This window comes from Zonotrichia albicollis, chromosome 8 (assembly GCF_047830755.1).
Source record: "Zonotrichia albicollis isolate bZonAlb1 chromosome 8, bZonAlb1.hap1, whole genome shotgun sequence".
NCBI lineage: Eukaryota > Metazoa > Chordata > Aves > Passeriformes > Passerellidae > Zonotrichia > Zonotrichia albicollis.
The window spans coordinates 7153312-7176359 of NC_133826.1; the positions used below are offsets into that span (position 1 = coordinate 7153312).

At 36.1% G+C, this 23048-nt stretch overlaps 1 protein-coding gene across 10 annotated transcripts in view; it reads left to right on the top strand.

The window, feature by feature from the left end:
* Positions 1 to 23048, top strand: part of BEND5 (BEN domain containing 5) — an 873054-nt gene that overhangs the window by 37436 nt on the left and 812570 nt on the right. For 7 of the 10 annotated variants that reach the window (XM_074545835.1, XM_074545834.1, XM_074545829.1 and 4 more), the window contains exons 3-4: positions 9084 to 9208; positions 9350 to 9403. In XM_074545835.1, coding sequence (XP_074401936.1) covers positions 9084 to 9208; positions 9350 to 9403 — 179 coding nt within the window. The remainder of the gene's footprint in view (positions 1 to 9083; positions 9209 to 9349; positions 9404 to 23048) is intronic. The other 3 variants (XM_074545836.1, XM_074545832.1, XM_074545830.1) reach the window with 2 other exon arrangements.

Consider the following 23048-nt stretch of genomic DNA (forward strand, 5'->3'; position numbering starts at 1 on the left):
GATTTTCCTCTAACAAAGGTTCGCTGCCGTGGCTAAATAACTGCCCATCTGTCATTGGAGGCCTTTGGGGAGTTGATAAAGAGGGAGCTGAGAAATCTGTTTTTCTGGGGATTTGGTGGATTTGGTGTAGTGGGTGTGTGATGCCCATCTTAGGGCACAGGCCTCTGATTTTTAAGCACTCTTGACACTCCCCACTAAGTTGCAGCTTTATCACTGCTAGTTTGTGTGTTTACATGATTTTATGACTTTTTGGAGCATTTTTCCAACAGTCTTGGACTCTGCTGATATTTCTGTAATTTATAAGACTCTCACAGATGTAGGAGAAGGAGTCAAGAGCCCGACTCCATTTTATTAATCCTTTACAATTTCCCTACTCGGTGAACATTGACATTTTATTCTTTGCAGCACCAGGTTTTTTAGGTCCTTTAACTGAAAGCATTAGTTTTTATTGAAAAGGGCAATTTTGAAATAAGGCTCTTTGGCTGCGAGTGATTAAATATCAATCTAATTTGATCAAAACTATTGAATTCTTTCAGCAAGAATGTATTGTATAATTTCTTAATACATATGTGAGCCTGTTCTTTACACAATGATCTTTGTAGCATTTTGGGATATCTGTTACTTGTATTCGGTGCTATTTGGTTCTTGAGCAATCATGATCCCTAAATATTCAGGAGTACTTGTTGCTGTTTTTGACTATACTCTAAACTGGCATCACCAATAACACTGCTCTACTTAATGAACATAAAAAGACAGAAAATATTCCAGTTCTAGTTGCTTGTGTTGTCTTTCTAAATGTCATTGTTTACTCTCCTGGACTATAAAAGAAAGTTGCAAGTGATGTCAGTAGGTGGCCTTTGGCATTAACACATGCTAGAACTTTACAGTTATTTTATAATGTGAAGTCTCTGTAACTGTATCCTCATTGCAGGAGGAAACTCAAGCCTACTTAATAAATTTTAATCCCTTTATTCCCCCTTTGCCCAGACATCATTCAAACGCCTGTCCAAGAAAAATATTTTTTTCTGAATGGAAGAACTCATCCTAAATCTATCCATTGGCAGCACTGTCTGGACTCCTAGAACATGAGAATCTTTTTGTAACTGTTTTTAGTAAAATAAATCATGGCATTGGCCACCTCACCCCTCCTTCTTTTATATTCAACAAATAGATTTAAGTTTGATTATGATTCTCTCCTTTTTCAACCAGTTCTTTCTTAAAGGTTTTAAATTCTCTTAATTTTCTGTGTGGAAGACAATTCTGCCTCCTACTCTAATTCAGATAAGAGTTTTAATTTATAAAACTCCTGTGGGTGTTTTAGTCTAGGCCACACATGATTAATATTTCTGCAATTTAACTCAATACAAAGGAATTAAAGATTTGTTCATTACACTTGTTGGGGACCATTGAGAAGCAGTAACGGTGTTCCCAGGCCTGTGGGCCAAATGTCCCCAGGAAATGGATCCAGTGCACCTTACTTGTGTCACCTGGGAGGAAAAGTATTGGAGAGAGTGGAACTCTGTGATCCTGAAAAGGTGTGGAAAAGCATATCAGGCTCTGACTGTTATGCATTAAGATCAACACCAAAAGAAACAAATAAATCAGTAGATATCCATAATTATATGCCCCCCCAACCAAATTGATACATTTTATTTTAATGCTGTTTACGTAGATAAACAAGAAAAGTGTAAAGCTAGAATTTTTCTTGTGCTCTCAGTCACAATTAGATTTTATCACATGGTCTGCTTACAATAAAAGCTCAATCAGAGTTTCTCAGCCTGTGTGAGCTCTACATCCTGATCTACCCCTTGCAGAGATGGAACCTGGCCTTTTACCTTAGCTGCTGCTAACACTAAGTCATTGTTTCCATACAGTATTTTTCACAAAAATCTACTGATATACTGCTATTTGGATGTCACTACTGATAAAAACATAAAACATTATGGAAACAATTTCAACTTATTTAATTGAGGAGGGAAGATAGAAAAGAGACTTCAAGTCTGAAGCATCCAGCTTCTCAAGCCATGTACTTTTGAAATGCTTTGCCTATTTGATATTCTTGAATATTTTTCAAAGGAAAGCTGGATTTTGAGTTAAAGTGGAGTCACAAGCATTGCTTTGGTTTTAACTGAAACATCAGATTTTTAAAAGAATGCTATATTGGTGAAGATTACGGAGAGATTTTCTGCAGAACATTGATTTAACTGTGGTAGGAGAAATAATATTTTGTGTTGCAGAGCTTGATATGTGCAATTTTAATAATTTAAACTATAATTTACAGGTGTTGTATATGTGGTTTTTATGGCATTTTATTTTTTGAAATCATGCTTTGTAGTTTCAAGTCTCTTGAGCTGACATTTGCTCTGGGCATGAGTCTAGGAGAATGTGCAATGCAAAAACTGTCATGGCTTTTCAGATATCATCCCTTTTACATTAGATTTTTTTTTTCCTATTTAGAAATCAAATACTATTTGGAAGTTCTTTAGGACTTATTGCCAAACTATTTTTTATAAACTCTTTTCACAGGCAAAGACCATAAAGCAAGTGGGAATTTACATCTGATATTCCTAGATGCACTCCTTTCAGAAGATATCTAATCTTTCACTAGAAAGAAGTTTTTACAGATCTCAGTCCCTGTAGTTCCTGTTCCATTTAGAACATATAAATAAAATTTCTTTGCATTATCATCTCAATGTGTTTTATGATCTGTAAGGATGAATTTCATAGGGGTTATTCCATATTCAACATTTTACCTTATTTTGGGAAATGTGGAGTTGCATGAAATATAGATTAATACTGTTTGGCTATCTTGGACTTGATCCCAGGTTCAACTGGTGAAAATGATGTATATTCCAATCTGTTCCTTGGTTGTTTTTGTTTAAAGAATTTGTATAGATTGAAATGCAGCTGCAAGTGTATTAGTGATTTTCTATTGCTTACTTGTCAAGATTTTTATTGTGTGGATGAAAAATAGCATTTCAAAACCTGGCAGCATATTGACAAAAACAGAAGAGCACTTTGCGTAATTCTCTTTTGAAAAACTACCTCTTTTAGAGACAGAGATTGCCTCAGCTACTTCCATTCATATGTATCTTGATCAATAGATTTATTGATAGCTTTTAGCCAAGATTTAATTCTTTTTTTCTCCCCAGTTCACCATGGTGCTCACTTTTCTGAATTAAGAAACTAGAATTAGGCTCCTATAAGCAAGACATACAATATGCAAGTGCTCTAGGTGTAAAAGGAGGCATTTGACCTTTTGTTGCTAATCTGTGACAGGTGCAGGCTATTTTCTTCCAAATGGTGTTAATTTTCATGTGCAAATCCACCCCCTGAAACCTGCATTCTATATATCCACCACAGGGGAATTGGTGGTCATCATGAGTACTGTAATGGACAGCTGAGAGGGATAATCACTGATATTTCAGCACATTTATGCTCGCGACTCAGTCGGCTTTAGAGCACTTCTGTTTTCACTGCTTATTAGGGAGGCTGAAGTTAGTTATTCATGGCCGGACAGAAAAAAAAAAATAAAAAAAAGTGTCTGAGAAAGTTCATGTGCCGGGAACAGCACATTGTTACAAATTAGTTTCCTTTACCATTTCTGGCAAACTCATTACAAAGTAATCGCGCCCTGCGCTGAAGTGCACTTCCTCTGGGACCAATAACTGTAAATAAGCAGGGCTGCAAGCTGGCTGATAAGTTGTTGTTCTGAAGATAACGGTCCTTTTTAGCAGAGTGTTTGACCTTTTTCTTTATATTGCCTCAGGCTTGTCTAAGACCCTCAAGGTCTATTTTTCATCTTAAAAATTCTCTGTAGGCAAGCACAATGTGCGGTTTAAGAAGATTTTAGGATTGCTTAACATATCTATATTTTCTTTTCTAGCGTTTTTATGATAATTGTTAGAATGTTTAGTAACTTTAGCTAGCATTTTCTTCGGCAGGTTTTCTTTCTTTGTGTAAAGTACACTTTTTATTGATGTAGGAAGCAATAACATTAATATTTTATGAGGACTAAGTGTGTGTTGCATGATTAATAAAATAGTATCATTGGGCTTTTTTCTGACTTTTAAAGAAACTTGAAACATGCTATTGACCCCTTTGACTATTCACATTTTGAGAGCATTGCACTAAACATTACTCTATGAAGTAATTTAAGCAAATATAATTAAGAATTTCAGCTCGAATGATTAAAGGAAAGTATGTCTCCTCTTTTCTCAGTATGCTAAGAGTATTGAACAGAACTGTGACTGAAAATTGAGCGTGCCTTAAAAACAAACCCCAAGGCTAAGTCAAAGTCAGTTTATAGACATTTGGGAATTTGATTTGTTCACATCTTCCCATCAGTTTAAAAAGATCCATGCTAATATTTCTGTAAAGTAAAATAATAATAGAAAAAAAACCCCCAAAACTAATTTCAGAGTGCATAGGAGAGAAAATTCAAAATGTTTAGCAAAGTGCTGGCTACCCTAATAAATTCCTTGTTTTACCTTTAAGATGTAGTCAGACAGTCATTTGCATACAGATGTGCACCCAAATTATTAAAAAAAAGTTAAACAAGAATTGTCTTAGAATGCCAACCCGTTCAAATTTTATTGCTTACAGTGTTGTTGGGGTTTTTTTCCTGTGGCAGGTCTCATTAATCAGTTCATTAATCATACATGTACCTTAAATAACATTAATATCTTGTGTTTTATAATCTTAACCCCCAAATATAGTGCTAATCACTAGATATGGCGTGATGAGGCTTTGAAGAGTGCTCTATACTCTCATATATACAAGTTCTGTAGTTATGGAATGGAGTAGTGATGAGTTCACATGGGCATGAACTCAAAGTGAAGTTAAGCAAAGCTGATGTTTCAGTGATGTGAGGCTTTTTCTCTGATTTTAGAAGAAGATACTTAACCAATGAGGTTGTGAACAGACTGTCTTACTGATACCACAAGTGACCAGAATAGCAATGCACACAGAATAAGAACTGTGCACATGAGGGGTCATATAGTAGTTGTATCATAACTGAAAACTGTTGAAAGGCTCATTTCACAAAATTGGTGCTATCTGGCTTTCTCTTACATTTGTCACATTTTCAGCACAGAAACTGTTGGCTGCAGGTGCAGTGTATGCATTGTGGAATTGCACAGAAATTCCTGGGACACAGGAGGAACTTGCTGTCTACCCACTTAAATTGTTTTCTCTCTTGCTGTGTATTTAGCACAAAGGCAAAAAATAAAAAAGGAATTAAAATGTATTTTAAAAAAATTAGTTTAGAGGTGTTTTGCATGTACGAAAAAAATTGTTTATTTTCAGTGTTAAAATGTTAAAATGGCTTAATTTCTAAATGGAATGCTGTAAACAATGTTTAAATTCCTGTTCCATAGTTCCTAATGCATGTCACTGTGGGACCTGTGGTATTGGAATATAATTCTCATCCATTAGAAAAAATGCATTTCCCATGATTACAGCACTCTGAAGGCAGGATGAAAAACTGCACAGTTTTTTTATGAGATTAATATTGGGAAGTTTAAATCCTTGCTTGGACACCAAGAAATGTTTTTTGGTGGCATTATCAGTTTTCTACAAAGCATCTCTTCAAGTGAGGAGGTGTTTTGTTCCTACAGTTCTTGGCTTCTTTGTACCAAAACTGCTGTCTTGTTTAATGACATTGCTATGTGGGCTGAAATTAGGCTGACAGATTGTGAGCAAAGGCTGTGGTATTACAAACAATAGTCTATTGAGCACGAGGAACTTGTTGAATTAGTTACCGGAGGCATTAGTGCTCAGTCCAGCCTCTTTAGCATCTGGAAGACAGAGAAGAAATAGTGGGCTAATGAAATGTCCAAATGACACCAAACTGCAGAGGGCTGCAGGTGACAATGGCAGCTGATGTGTGCCTGGTAAGAGGCAAAAACTAATAATAAACCAATAAACTCACAGAAGGAAAAAAAAACCCCAGTGCGTTAGGAGGGAAGGGAGTATTCAAATCAAGAGAGAAAACCATGTTGGGGTTCCTGAGGAGTCAAGCACACAGATGATTGCATTTTAAGGGCTCTGCTGGGTTTGAGATGGGTTTTCCAGAGCAGACTGGATGGCAGTGGCTTCAGCACACCAGCTCTTCACCATCCATGATTCCCCTGACATCAGTACAATTCTCCAGTGCTAGCTTAGGGATCCTGAGGACCCTGTAAAGCAGTTCTGGGTCATCTGTTCCCTATCCAGTTCAGGTTGGCTTGATGTTGTAAAAGAAACTGAAATGTGCAAAAGGTCAAAATCAAGGTCTCATTTTGCTCTGTTTTAATTATTCACTTAATGATCTTTTAGTTTCTTATGCCTTGCAGTACAAGTTTTTAATGGTCTTTGAACTTTAAGTAGGAATTTAATTGCTTCTGTGTCCTTCTTTGGGAGTAATTCCATCAAAATTTGCACCTCTGCTCTGTGCTGCAGATAACTTAATCCATGTCTGGAATTGCTGGGAGGCATGTATATTAGTTTATTAGTTGACAAGATGGACCAAGCCCACCATCTGTGTTCATGCAGCCTGCTGCCTTAACCCTAGAGAGTCTGCCAGGATCACATGCACAGCTCAGGCTGAAGTGAATTCACACAGCTAACTTTGTCCAGAGAGATCTAAATCTGTGACCTGGGACACAACTGGAATCTAAACTTTCGGGATGAATACCTTGGACTACCTAAATCTTGAAATATCCAAGGAACATTATTATCCCAGTTATGTCATTTATGCATGACATTTAATGAAAAATAAAACAAGGAGCATTGGTGGGATGGCTTTGGCCAGCCAGTGCTCTCTCACCACCACTCCTCAGCAGGACGGGGTGAAAATGAGGTGAAAAAGCTCCTGGGTGGTGGTGTGGACAGGGAGGGCACTCACCAATGGCCTACACAGGCAGAACACTCTGCTCTGAGGAGACTCATTTATTGCCAGTTAAAATAGCTTTGCATAGTAAAAATCAAAGAGAAACTAAACCATCTCCTTCTCCCTGCCCTTCCCTGTTTCCCAGGATCATCTTCCCCACACAAGGAGCTGTGCAAGAGGCAAGGGTTGATCCTTCCTTGCTCTCCTGCTCCACCCTGGGCCTTTTCTCTTCCCACGGCTGCAGTCCTGTCAGGAGCACCTGCTCCAGCCTGGGTTCTTTGTGGGCCGCTGCTCCTCCAGGAGACACCAACCTGCTCCGGCCTGGGTTCTTTGTGGGCCACTGCTCCTCCAGGAGATGCCAGCCTGCTCCAGCCTGGGTTCTTTGTGGGCCACTGCTCCTCCAGGAGATGCCAGCCTGCTCCAGCCTCTCCGCACAGGACACAGGGCTCTTTGTCCTGGCTCCCAGAGCATCCCCTTCCCTCCTCCTCCTCAGTTCCCCTCAGGCTCCCTCGCCCCTCTGCCTGTGTAGGATTTTGCCCTTCACTGGACACATTTTCACCACCTGGGCTGAGGGGCTGAGCTGGCCATGGGTGAGGCTTTCTGGAGCCATTTGGGAATGTGAGGAATGAGCTGGAAGGGAAAGGGTCAGCACAGCCTCCCCAAGAGCCAGGCCTGCAGCCCACTCCAGCACCTGGGCACGGGCACCCACTACGGCTGGTGACATTATTTGTGTTTGGCAGAGGCCTTCTGGCTTTGCAATAGAGCTGTTTTTCCAAATATTTCCAATGCCAAGTGTCTCCTTGAGGCAAGCCCTCAGGAACAGATTGAGAGCGTGGAGCAGGTCTCTGCAGAGGGAAGCAGTGGAGAGAATTTTCTTCTGAAAAGAAGGATGTGGGTAGGAAAGTAGAGGATAACATTAAAAATAGAGAAGATTAAGCATGTTCCATTAGTAAAGCCAAAACCAATTTAGGATAAGGTAGAAATCCTGGAACTGTATTGATAAATAGAATTAAAAATGTCTTTTTTCCTCTTCTTTTCCAGCCCAGAGCAGCAGATCAGCTGAATTTTGCTGCTCATGCTGGTATTGAGCAATGTGTTGCCAGAGAACAGTCCTATTGACTGCAGTGGGACTTGCTGAAGAGGGAATCATTTAGCTCAAACAACCTTATAAATACACATTAGAACCTAACAGTATATTTCCAACCCAAGAAGATATATCTAACCCCAGAAATAGATCTGAAACCATAAACCCAGGTTTTCAGTGCTACTTATAAAAAAGAAATATAATTTAGCCTGTGAGCTAAAACATGGCCCTGTCTTACAAGATGAGATGGGTTTTGGATTGGATCAGGAAAAGTAAAGTCTTATTTTTGTAGTGTATAAATGAAATGGACAGTCTAAACCCTGTTTCTAAAAATCTTGGCACACTTCAAAGGAAAAATGCCATTTTAGCAATTTAAAAGCACTTACTGGGTTTTTCCAGTGCTGAACTTCATTTCTATAGCCAGTGTGGTTGCCTGCTGAATAATGCCATAGGGGACAATGTAGCTCTGACTATAGTTAAAAATACTATTCCATGAAATTCACTGGGAACAAGCTGAAGCAAAATCTCATTTGTGTCTTTGGAAGGAGGTGATAGTGGCTGTAAGTGGTGAAGGAAAGGGATTGAGATGGTTTTTTGAATCACAGAAGAGATGAAGGCTGGACCATCTGTGGGGAGAGAGGGATGCTTAGAGCAGAGGGGCCAGGCAGAAATCTGGGGACTCTTTAATGTTACATGAACATGAGCAACAGTTGGAAAGAAAGAAATCCTATCAGGTGGGGACTAAGAGATGTGCTGAGACATCATTAGGAAAGTGAAAAAAGAATAAAGGAAACAATTAAAAGGATGTTAGAACACGTAATTGGAGTATTCAGATAAGAGGAGACAAAAGGTCAATTTGATTGAATAATAAAAATCTCTGTTGTTTTATTTTTAATGTATTCATATGCATGCAGCTTACTGCTAAATATTTTATCTTGACTGCAATGAAGCCTTTAAAAATAATTCTGAACTACCTTTAAAAAATAATTGTGAACTCTTGTAAGGCCTATTTTACTTGTATATTGCAACAAATGGAGGCAGAAGTTTTAAAAACTTTTTGCAGTGTTGTTCCTGGAGAGTTGATCAGCCATTCATTAAAACTCATTCTGTTTCATCTGTTCTTGGTAGGGAACCTTGGCAGGGTGGACCACGTCTCAGAGTTTGAGTATGACCTCTTCATCAGGCCAGACACCTGCAACCCTCGCTTCCGAGTCTGGTTCAACTTCACTGTGGAAAACGTGAAGGAATCACAGGTAAGTGATAATAAATTAGAAATTAAAAAATTGCTTACTCCAGAACATGTTTACTTTAATAAAGAAGATGGCACCCCGTGTTTGCAACTAAAAATTTCTTTAAAATGTATCTTTGTTCTTTGATTTTTTTATAAATAAAAGCAGGTATCAGCAGGAGTGGGTATGACCATGCTTTTCGGCTATCCAAGACAGGAGGTAATTGCAAAGGCAGTATAATTTTTGCCAACTAACAAAACTGGTATTAATAGTGGCTGCCAATATTTGTGCTTTTGCATTCTAACCAAATATGTGTGTTAATATAGGAAAAAGAAGTCCATCATAGCTGTTCAAATATTATCACTCAAGCCTTCATTTAATACCTGTAGAACAATGGGGTAGCTGTGCAAACAGGCATTTCCCCAGTGACTTGTAGCAGAGGAGTTGCTTGCCAACATGTCCCTTGTGAAAGAGGAGGTTTAAATGTGAAGCAAATTGATAGGCAACTGTTTCACTTACTTTTAAAGAATGTTTTTTGCAGTAAAGATGCCCCTTGAGAAAGAAGCATCCTTGCTCTATTTTATCACTAATAAAAGTTATATACTAACTTTCACATTGAAAAATAATAATAAAAAAATTTCATTTCACTTTTCACATGCGCCTTGAATTTTGTTCTGGTGGCCTGCCTTAGTTTATCAGAATCAGTCTGTCATTTTTACTTAATGGAAATAAAGCATATTCAGTAAGAGAAAATGCAGAGGCTTGATAGTTGTATTCCTACGAGACTAATATCTTAATATCCAGCACTGTATCATTCCTGTTACAACTGGAAATCATGAAATTGTTTATCTATCGTCCTGGAGCCTGATACTTTATCAGACAGACCCTTTCCCCTGCTGTGCCTTACTCAACTATGATCAAATTATATAGTCATGAGATGAATGGGAATCTGTCTCAAGGAGGCAAAGAGATCGGGTAGAAAGATACAATATATATCTCGTGCTTACAGGATATTTGTTTTCATGGCTGTCTACATGAAAGAGAATGGTTCCACTATTAAGTTTGACTTGTGAGGTCTGTTTTTATAATGTGTGCTCCTATAATCTTTTTCTCATCTCTCCAATTTCCGTTAAAATGGGACCTGCCCGGACGTAATCTAGTCTGGAACCTTTTTTAGGTCTTTGAACTACAGGCCATGGGCAGCATTAGTCATTGCAGCTCAGCTATATTAAATGAAAGTTAGAAGTTGCTACATCAAACATACTGTGTAATGTAATTTGTTTTCTGCATTTTGATTATTTCATGCTTTACTAGAAAACAGTAACAAGGAAGCCCAAACTATTCAGTATTGCTTCAAAACATTGCACTAATGCAAATACAGAGGACCTTTGATCACATTAAGTATAAAAGTAGATATTTTAATAGCTCTCTATAAATCATTACCTGGATAATATTGTATTTATTTTTGATATATCATATAAGTAATGTGTGAAGAAGGCACATCAATACATACATATACATTAGGTCTGGTTTCAGCCTTTTGGACAAGGACTCACAAAGAGTAGCTATTTTTGTTTTTTATATTATCTATTAGTGCAGAATTTTGTATTATTATTCTACAGATAAATGAAAAGAAAGACCTGTTAGACATTCCAGGTAATCTTACCATCCATGCATTATTCCATAAGAAACAGGTTCTTTGCTTTCTTCTTGTTTTAATTTTCTTAAATCATGAAGCTTCCATTTCCTATGTCTCAAAACTGTTTTATAGACTCCTCTCACTTACAGTGTTCCTTGATTTTTAGCCTAAAGCTTTCCTTTATTTAATCCCACAATTCCCAGTTGCAATTCTGCTTAGTAATAACTCCTCTTGGAACAAATAAATCCTCATCATCCCTGACTAACATTTATATTTCTGTGAATTATAACATTCCTCATCATTTGTGTGTCAACCTAGCTATCATGTTTGGTTCTTTCAGCCCTATATCCAACAGGCCACTTTACCTTTTAAGTATTTTTCCGCTTTGGGGCCTTTGGACTTTCATCATAAGTGAGTCTTTCAGTCCTTTGATAATTAGCCCAGTTTCCCAAGGAAGTAAAGCTTGTATGATCACACTGTCTACTTGCTAGTCTAGGTGTTTGTGTGGCTGCTGATCCCTCTCCACTCTTTTCTCCTTCAATAGCTTCTTAACTCTTGGCCAGTTTCAGCATCACTGGACAGGAATTCCTGTAAGTTTTGGGAAAACAGGCTGCCAGATGGGCAAGAGACCCATTAGTGTTCCCACTGGCAGACAGGCTATAGTATGAGATCATTTCTTATTAAACATCAGAGAATCCACAGAGGAGATGAATAAGAGAAAGTACTCATTGGAATTTGCATTTTTAAGATACCAGAGAATCCAACCATGAAATCCAAATCCATAGCATTTAGTAATTTTTCTTCTTGCAGAACTTCTTGTTTTTATTATTATTCTTCCTCTTCCAGTTCCTTCAATATTTTCTTTATAGTGCGGAACTAAAATTTAATGGATAATTCTGAGTATGCTAATCCCAATTTACAGAGAAGGGGCTCGAGTCCCTTTGCTCTGTTACTGCCTCACTGTAGACAGCTGGAAATTTCAGCAGCCTTTTGTTGCTGTATCACTATGGAAACTCAGGCCTAATTTGTTTTTCCCTATCATACAGAAGTCTTTTTTAGAGTGATTGCTTCCTTGCTCCTGTTACGTGTGTCTGAGGTTACTGTTGTGCTTCATAGGTAATAGAGCTAAGCTCTGTGCCATGCCAGTGACAGCCCTAATATTTCCAGAATTATTTTTAGAATTTTATTATAAACTTCATTTATTTGACGTTCACTTCCTGATGTTGAAGTACAACCAACAGACTTTTTTTTAATTTGGAAGTTGGTAAATTAATTTCTTCCTCCTTATGATCTGGGCTTCTACATCAGACATTTTTTGTTCTCAGTTTTATTTGTACTTTTTTAACAAGGAAAAAAGAATTAAAAAAAAAAACTAATGACGTATATTTATGGGAGGAAATGAGCCATCATGTAAGATACCTGCAAGATGTAAAATTTGGTATTTTGGTCTCCTTACATAGTTTCTGACTTGGTACTCAGTTGGCCTGAAAAGATGTGAGCTATGATTCTTTTTTGTTTCTTGTTTGGTGAATTCAATTAATGCCAATATTGGAAAAGAAATAAAGAAACTGATATACTATATATAAAGAAAATACATAGACTTCTATGATTTACACATATACATGAAAGGGAGAGTGAAGGAAATAGGATTTGCTGTGGAACACATGGTCTCACGGACAAAGCCTCCAATTTCTCTAATTATATACGTGTCACAGGCTGCTCTCCATTCCTGATAATGCTCTTTACTGGGCAGGGGCTGCTTCCTATTCACTTCAGCCATGGCCCTTCAAACACCATCAAATTTTGCTAAATTTCTTCTCTGCGCAGTCGGAAATTGGATGAACAAATTTCATCTCCCAATTGCCTTTCAAGTATTTTAAATACACAGTGCTTCAGGTGCAAGATTACCTCTGAGCTAGAATGGCTTTAATGCTATTACTAGCAACAGTGATTCATTTGAGCTTTTTGAGAAATAAAAGAGATGTGTGTACGTGTGATAAATTATAAAAAATATTCTGGTATACTGATATTGGAGGATTTTACAGGTGAAAAGAATGATTATTGTTTTTGAGGGCCATAGCCAGAAATTCTTCTCAAGTGCTTGACTCTCACTGTTCCAGACACTGTAACTACACTGGAAAAAGATGATCTTTGTCCTAGAAAATTTTCTTTTGAGCAATTTGAGAAGAGATAAGAGTTAAATACAAGAAAGCAATGAAAGGATTAAAAATATTTGACGATTTTTGATTTAACACACAGCAGCCATATTATACCACTAACTAATGCACATCTAGGCCTCATGACAAATTCTGTGTGTGTGTGTACCCTGAGGAGCTCTGCTGTCGGATGAATCATGTTGAGAAATGGTATTTTCACTGAGATTAAAAAAAGAATTTCCAACAGAAGGGGTTTCCTAATAGTGCCAAATTTTGTTCTGTAAGTGTTGATAAACACATTTGGAGTTCTTCATCACAAAGGTACTGACAAAATATACCAAGAAGGATAGAGGAGAAGAATGGATATTTGGCAGCTAGGACTTGATCATTACTTACAGTTAATAAATCAATCCAGATTGAGGTTAAAATCAAAGAACCAAATGTTATTTACTTCAAAGGCATTTTCTCTGTTACTTCAGTTGCTGTTGGACTGAAACTTGAATTTTGACTCATGAATTTTTTGAGGTTTTTTATGTGTGAGTATGGACCAGGAAAAAGGATAGCCTGCTCTTCAGAATTTTAAACAGGATGCTGAGGTAAGACAGAGATTATCATAGCTGGACATTATTACGAATGCATGGAAATGTCATTGTAGAATTTTATATTTTTTTGTCCTACACTGTTTTGTAAAATATAAAAGGCTGTAAGATCTCTGTTGTCTTTAATTGATTAAATATTCAGGAAATGTTTGTTATTGACAGTGGATTTTATAATATGTTCAGGCCTTTTTTTACTGTCCTAAAACAACTCAATGATCCTTGGCAGACAACTGCTTCTTTATGATGCTACAGCTGTGATTGTTTAAAGATATGAGTGATACGTGTATAGGGAGAGACAATGTCTCTCTTTATACCAACTGACACATTTTGGAGGAGCAGGGAGGAAAAAAAGAAAAACAGGCATAATTTGAGGTACTCAACCTTTTTTTCTGACCTAAGAACTCATTCTGTGCAGTTAATTCCTGCAGAAGCTGCATCCAAAGTAAGATGGAGTGAATATGACATCAAAAGCAGGCTAAAGTTGGAAACAGGCTACCTTTTTACTTTCTTCTTCTTAAGCAGACATGCTTTGCTCTACTGTCATTTGGGGATTTAAGTTACTGGTATCAAGATGCTTTATAACATGTTATACTCTTTCCACCTTCTCATTTGAGAAGACAGATATTTTCTTTACTGTGTATTAAAGGCTATATTGCATTTACCTAGCTTTGGAAAATGCATATGTAAAAGGGCAGGCTTTTATGAAAGACTGCAGATTTGGAATTTTCAAGTGAATACATATGAAGTGAATGAATAAAGCATTTTTTTGCAACAATTCCTAACCAACCTTAAATGCATAATTTCTTTAGTGTGTTTCATGCTTATGCCTTATTAATAAATTAGGTATACATCACTCATTTATTAATAATTTGCATTATAATTTATTAATCCTCTTCTGGTCAGCTCCTGTAATCTCTCCAAATAGCTGTTAATAATAATTTGCAAGGAAAATCACTGGAATATTTGAATTTTCCCTGTTTAGCAAGCCTTCAGCTGCTCCCCATCTTTATGTACTCTTATGTGAATTTTTAGCACTCTGGAAAGAGATGTCCAAGTCTTCCTGTATTTTGGTATTTTACTCACTGTTTACACAGGTAGGCAAAACCTGATGTTTTTCACACCCCAGTTTTGTTTTTTGTCATATGAATTTATTTTGTTTCCTTAGTTCTCATACTTTTCTTGTAAACCATCTATATTTAAGAGGTTAAATGGATATCAGTAACACAGCTGACACTACCAGCTCACGTTCCCATTTTGACTTCAAGGTGTAACTGTGAGTAGCACCACTGCTATAACTTTTCATTTCCTGCTTACTGTAGTGTTAGTATTGATTTAGTTACAGCAGTATCAAATTTTTATTTGTTTCATATGTGAGTGAATTTTTCCTTTTTTCTTAGCTATCAAATAGTGTATTTCAGTTATTGTGGCTGAACTTGGTTAAAATTTAAACGTTGGCGTGCATCTAAGGCTGCTGGGTTTGCCAGTCATTATCATTCATCATTATCATGTCATATCATATCATGATTTATTTTCCCTTGGAGAAAAGCAAATACTGCATAAAGGTTGAAGTTATAATCAGTTTTGTAAGATTAAAAAGGAGCCAAAGATGTCTTGAAACATTTTCATCAGGAAAAATCAAGTAAAAAAAGTTAATCTCAATTAGAGAATGATTTCAGTGAAAATTCTTTGGTGTTCACTAGCAAATATGACAACAGTTGAGCAAAATCAGTTCTGTGTTTGTATCCTTTGGGATTCCTTTTATAATTTAGAAGCAGCAAAAGTCTGGACTTTAAGTTGGTTTTTGTTTAATCCTATGGCATCCCTGCGTATGACAATGTTTCATTGCATGTCCTGCACTGGCCAAGTTCCTTAAAGCTGTGTTTGTGTGGATATGTATATTTTATTTATAAACATGTGCATAAATCTACACCTGTCTCCCTAGAAAACATGAGAGGCTGAGATGAGTGCATTTGGACAATAACTTTTTAGTAACAGCTTTACTACAGGGTAAGCAGATTATTTATTTGAGTAGCACATGCCCTTCAACTTGAAAAAATAAAAGGATAAAGAAGGATGGAGGCAGAATCATGATGCAAATAAGACCTTGTGGTATCATAGCACCTGGTAATATGAGTCTGTTACTTTTTGTTAGGCAAGGGCTTGAATTATCAGAAATTTGTATTAAAAATTAAAATGGATTATTTCAAAGGAGCCTTTGTATTTTTAGAAGTAGTTTTACTGATCCCTGTGTTGGAAAGTGGTACAATTTTATCATAAGTCAGAAGTGCACAGGGTTGGATGATACCTATAGCAGTTGAGGTAATCATTTACTTACTGAGGAAGCCATATGAAATTATAGTTAAATAAGAAACAAAGTGATGACATTTAAAATAGATTGCATGTGTGTCTCAACATTTTAAAAAAGAAAAATCTATTGAACATACTGCAGTTTTGAAGAAAAAGAATGTTACCATTTTGGAAACCTGTGCCTATATTGGTCATGTATAAAATTAGATTTATAAATGATGATTCTTCCAAGTTGGAATCCTTTCAAGTACGTATAATTTTATTTTGGATCAATAATTCAGTTGTGCTTGGAATAGATTGAGAGTGCATGTGAAACTTTGGTAAGTGCAATATAGTGTGCATATCCATGAAATTATCCAAAGCTGTCATGACAGGTAACATAATTTAAAGTAATGAATGCAGGTAGGTTGGTAAACAGGGGAACAGTCAGCATTACCAGAACAGCCTCTGTCCTGGTGAAATACTCACTCTGGGCAAGGCAGTGTTAAATTCACAAACTTTCTCTGTTCCAGGTGTCCGTAAGAACATTTCAGATTCCAGTGTTCAGTAATTATTGCACACATACTGTACTCTTCAGATTTAGCTCTGCCTTTTGCCTCCAGGAAACTGATGGCCAGGTGTGTTTGATTTCCTTATTGGTGGCATCTGTCACTCAAAATGTCAAAAACACATTATAGATGTCATCAACAAAATCAGCGCTGTGATGATCTTGATGTCAGTGATGTGACATGCTTACTTTTCTTTCAATTTAAAACCTTTTTGATTTCTGATTAAATACTCCCTTTTTTAGTTCCAGAGTGAATTGTCTTCCATGCAAATTTGGTTTCATTTTCCTTTTATTACTGAAGAGTCTTTCTATCAGAATATAGAAGCATGCATTGAAGAAGTGAAGATGAAATGTTTTGAACTTTCCTGATTTTAGATTTTTTTATCTTTTAAATTCAGAATAATTTTTAATTTTTTAAAAATTCAGAATAATCTATGCCTTCCATTGATTTTGGAGGGAGGGAAGTTCCTACAGAGTTAAATGCCACAGAAGAATTCCATCCTGATCTCAATTAAATATTTTGTTCCTTTGCTATACTGCTCACAAGTATGTGCTTAGTTTATAAAACTCTGGAGCTATCCCACATTAAGATATCCACTTTCAATTTAAAATTAAAATTCCATGATTTGTAGCTACGTTTCTTTTCATTTGTTTCTTTGTTTCTTTTCACTGTTAATTGAAACTGGAAAACTGTATAGGTTACCTGAGATATTACATTATATGTAGTAAAATTATTAAGTTTCTTCTAGCAAAATATATTTTAATCTATCTAAGAAGCTGTGAAATACTCTGTAAAACTACTGTGCATTTTTTTTTGCTTTGAGAAATTAAGGAAAATTAACACTGGATTTATAAAGTGACTCAACATAGAGCTGTTGTATTTTATATACAGAATGCAGAATGATCAGCTGAGTGGTTCTGATGATTGAGCACAGTTCCCCCAGTTTAGGATCTGACCTGTGCACCCTGGATAGGCAACATCTGCTGTTACACCACCGCTCAGGATGGCTCTGGTAATTTTTTTTGTGATTTGAGAAGCTCCATGGAAGCTTCTAATTTTCATAGTAGCACTACCATGATGAACTGAGGCTCATTACTGTAAACTGATGGCAGCTGTTAATACTATTACAGGCAGAGACTTTTTATTTAAGGGAAACATTAGCCAGTAACTGGTAGATTTCTGACACAGTATTACATAAGGCTTCCTGTTAGGAAGGAGAGCAAAGAGAAATGGATTTGAACCCATTAGTATCAGAATTACGTGTCAAAAAGCTAGAGCAGAGTTCAATTTATTTCTGCAATAAAGTGTAAGCTAGAGATTGACTTGACAATTATTTTACCTTACATTGCTCTGGTTGTTCTGAGATGACTATTCCAACATCAAATCATCTTGTTTGGACATCTTTTACAGAATAACATGATAGTCTAAATATGCATTATGTTATGTAGGAACTAAAACTCGGCAGGTTTTTTCAAGTAGAAATGAGTTTTTTATTACTCCTTTTACTAGAGGATGTATATACAGTGGAACACATTCAGCATAGATTTAAAACAACTGCGTGTATTTTCTGCTAAATCTAGTGCATGTTGTTGAATGGCGTTTACATTGTAATAGAAAGGATAATCTTTCTGAAGCTTTTAGTGGCTTGGCGTAAGGAATACAAATAATCTGCCCAAAATATTTGTTTTCTCTAAGCCAGTCACTGAGCAGGGTTGTGGCTCCTGTTTACCAGTCTCTTTTTTCCCCTAATAATTTTCCAAAGTAAGAGACAACAAATTGGACAATCACTTCCTAATTATAATTTTCAACTTTGAGAAGAGCAGTGCTACCAAAATTTTTGCCCACTTAATAAATGTACTAAACACCAAAATGCATGAATTCAGAGCCTTAACCTTGAACACTGTAACAAACTTTTATTGGAATGGCAATTTTACCTGTCTTGAACTGATGGTGCTCTACAGAACACTTATTTAATTTTCTAATTGTGCAGCGTAATTTTTGAAGGGCGTTGTGGTCATTGTCCCTCTGAAAATTCTCATGAAGCTTCGCAGAAATGTTTATTAAAACCTTCATAAAAGTAATATTACACCAATGTGCAGATTCTCCCAGCAGGTTTTCCTTTCCCTTTGCATGGTTTCATGCAGGACCATGTTGTACTCAGGGGTGATGCAGGGAAGCAGAATTGCAGCTTTGCACCTTGTTGCGTGTTCATGTTCTGATCTTCTGTGAACTCTGTGGGCAAAACTAATCCCAAAATCAGAGCCCTACAGAGTCTTGTGGGGTCCATGGCAGGGCATTCCCTGGCCCTGCAAATTTGACAGTGATGCTGAGTACCTCCAGTGTTAGGTTTAGAATCACCTCAATAGCCAGATTAAACAGAATATCCTTCCTGGCAGGCATGTGGAATGGCAATTCCATGGCTTTGGAATATCCAAGATGAAACTACAATAGCTGTTCCTTGTGGGTTGTCTCTTCCCTATGGCTGCAGAAGGATTTATTTGAACCAGAGGTTAATAAAGCTACCTACATAGGTCAAAATAACCTAGTGTTATTTTACATGGAGTTATATATATTAATTTTATTGATTTCAAGCATGTTCATTATAAAAATCAGCCTTTAAAAAGAGATGGCATGTATGCAGGGAGATAATTTTTTTTTTTTTTTTTTTGCCAGGAATTTCTCATGCATAGATACAAATGAATTTTCTAAATGTAAATGTTTGGCTAGATTATTCTTCAGAGACACATATTGATTTCTGTTGTCACCCTTCAGTGAGATTGAGTGTAGGTTACTGGGAAATCCTTTCCAAGCACACACTGAAAAAAATGTAAAATATGATTTCCTTGACAGTTAGTGAAAAGAGACAGAGTAGACGTTAACAAATTAACTGTGTTTATTCCATCCTCACCATTTTCAGTCTTTCAGCTTCTAAAAAATCAGCTCGTTTGGTGCTGGGAGAACACGGCTCCATATTGCACTGGGTGAGCTCTAAAGCACGTTTTGAAATTCATAGCTTAGCCAAAGGGAAGCTTTGCATTTCCTCATTTTCCTTTGCAGATCTAAATGTGGAGTTGTGGCTCTCTCGCCAGAGTGGGAAGCACTGCATAATTTTGCAGTTTAGGCTATTCTATAATGCAAGTAGTATGAGCCTCATGGAAAACTGTGTGTGATGGCCAAGCTGCATCCTAAAATGTGCTTCATTCAGCTTTCTAATAAACCTGAAATTCATACATTTCTGTGTCTTATAGTCAGTTTGATAATTATGGATTATAATAATTTTACACTTCGGTGCTTAAACCTAAATATTGTTCTATAAATACATTTTCCTTTTTCTTTTGTTTTTGTTTTCTTTGTTATTTAGAGAATACAAAATACCTTCACAAATACCAGAGTGCAACTCATGAAGAATTTGTTTTTATAACAATATAATTTTTTGTCTATCTAGTTATTTTAAAACTTAGATAATATTTATAAGTCTTACAAGTACTGTTAGATATAAATGTTGAATAGCTTATGTTTCAGTCATGATAAACATCAAGTTCACCTAAAAATTAATAAAAAATTATTATTTCTACAGCTACAAAATCTGAACAATTTTTTCTTTCTTGGCATTGTGGTATTGTTAACCTCCATTAATTTTATTTGTAAATGGTTTAAAAACTATTAGTGTCATGTCAGGTATAAAGTACGGTTTATAAGAACAAGAAGTGTTTGATTTTAAAAATACATGTTAATATATAGGAGATGAGACTACAATGTCGCAGTAAATTACTGTATTTTATTATTTACATTTAAATAATAATTTCTATGCACTCCTTTGCTTGTTGTGGAGATAATAAATGTACAGAGTTGGATGGAAAACTTGGCTTCTGTTGTTTCAAGGGAACAGTGATGCTTGGGTTTGTATGTGATCAGTAGTGAACCTACAAATTTTAAAATTATAAAATGATGTAGTTGTATTCTCTCAAAACATTTGGGAGCGTTTTGAATTCAGAGATTTTTTTATGATCTCTCTCTGATGTACTTCAAGGATGAAAAGCAGAAAGAATTTTGGAAAAAAAAATAATCTTTGTGGTAAAACTGGCTTTATAAAAAGCCAAACAAGCAGAGGCATTTTAACATAATTTTCTCCTGACTTAAACAATCTTAATTTTATCACTTTGCCAAACTGTGTTCCTTTGCATGAAGTATGTGCAGGAGATACTTCTGAATTTGCATTTTCATTAGATTTAGCATTCAGCACCTAATGCCATAAATTTGTTTTTGAAACTCTTTAATTCCCCTGAGTGTTCCAACATATTGAATGCTATTTGCTTTGTATTATGTTGGCAGCAAATCTGCAGTGAAAATGCTGTCAATATATATTCATAGCTAACATTGTTAACTAAAAGCAATATTGTTTTTCTATTGTAAGCTGTCACAAATGTTTGGCACCCTGTTGTGTAAGCCAAAAAAATGTCAAAGAAAGAAAAGAATATTTATGAAGAAAAGTGCAGTGATAGTGTCAAGTTTTCTGTATTAAAATACATTCCTTGTTTGTACAGACCTTTACAATTTATGAAATTGTGTTTTGTAGTAATGTAAAGTTAGAATATTGTGAGAAGATGCAGGCTGTTACAGATATTAACTGAGAGGAGCACAGTAAATGATACAGCCATTTTACTTTGTGTGTAATGCAATGCTTATCAGGCTGTAAAATGTATTCTGCTACACCCAAAGATTATTTTATTAATAGATGTGCTATATATATGTGAAAAATTAATGAAAAATATTTTGAATTTTTTTCCTGGTTTTGAAGATAAAGTGTATAATTAACAAGAACAAATGCAAAGTTTTCAACATTCTCCTAGGGAGTATCCTTATCTTTATGCAAGAAACACTGATTTTGTTTATTTAAATAGTGTATTCCTTTTCCCAATCATTCATTCTTTTCTAATGAAACTTATATTTTTTGTATCTACATACTATTATAAGAATGTCTTAGAACAGAATATTTTAGAGAACTTCTGTGGGGAGAAATGAAAAAAAGAAAAATTCTGTCTGCCATGCAAATAACCGTGTTAGTGCTAATACATAATAAATACCCATAAGCTAAAATAAGACAAGTGGCATCTTTTGTGCTACTCTTGCAAGTTTTTTAACCCAGAGAACTTGAAACCTAAGCCATGTAAATGGAAACTGGGGGATAAGGCATTTGAGGCACAGCCTGGCCACAGGCTGGGTTACTCTGGAATCAGCAGTGTTCAGCTGGTGGCAATGGAGAGCTCTGACAAAAATCAGTGTTTAGCCCCACACGTGGCTCTCAATGAAGCACCAGATTTCCATTACTCTCATCTCACCAAGGTAACATTTTCCTATGTTCATCTAGGTGAAAATATTAATCTGTGTATAGTGAAGTACTGGCAGCCCCAGAAATGTTGTCATTCAGGATGCTTTGTGTCATTCTCTAGAAAACCTGCTTTCTTTGGGAAACATTTTTTGGTAAAACTTTAATAGATTTGGGCATTGGTCAATGTATTTTAAAAAAACCCAACCTTAAATATTCTGATCTACCATTCAAGAGCAATCGTTGGTGAATTTGTTTGAACACTTTTTCATACAGCAATGTGTTGGTGGCACATCTTGTGTCATCTTCTGTGGTACTGCCCCATGGTGTGAATACATTCTGCCTGATCATCCTACATGATGCCAATAATGAGTCCTTTCTTTCCTTGCAGCTGATTGCACCCCTCTACTTCAAAATAACCTCTGCTTTCTGTGCTGATATTTGCTCTGCTAGGGGAATACAGGTGCCACAAGTGATTTCACAAGGCCCCTGTTATGGACTCCCTATTTTCAAACATTTTCTAAGAAGTGCAAAATAACCAAGATTTCCATTGACTTTAGTGACATTTCAGTACTATTAGCACCTTGGAAAATTGGCCTTTATATTCCTTGGCACCAATCTCTATAAATTCTCTCATGTGCTTTCAAGTAAAATTGCATAAGCCTTCAGAGCTAAGTCTCCCACTACTGTCCAATTAATTTTTTCCTGCTTTTGCTTCCTATATTCTTTCCTAATTTTCCTAAAGGAAAGGAATCCAAACTAAAAACATTAAATACATTTGATGTATGGAATTGTTCTCTGGGTCTTTGCCTGGCATTATATAACAAGGCCAGAGATGTTTATTAATGTTCTAGGTGAATGTCCAGCACATTCAAGTTTAAGAGAGAGCATGTCTTGCCCTCTATTCATTGTATTCTAGATTATTCCAAGAACTTGCACATGATTGAGTCTAATGTGTATCTGGAGAGGCAGTACACTTGGACAATTACATTCACAGGTGAATAATATTTTTTAAACACAATAAAAAACTTTAACAGTTTCTTAAATGGCTCACTAGATAGGGATTGCTGTTACAGAACAGGAGACAGTGCTGCATCCTGCAGACAATTGACAAAATGGACTAGTAGTTTTCATCCTTAATTTAATTCTTTTTCCTCAGTGGCAGAGAGATGCACAGTCTTTCTTACATTGTTTATCTTATTTTGGCATAACAGATTTAATCATGACTATATCCATTTTCCACAAAGTGTCTTGTGTCTTGAATCATAGAATGTTTAAATCTTTTACAG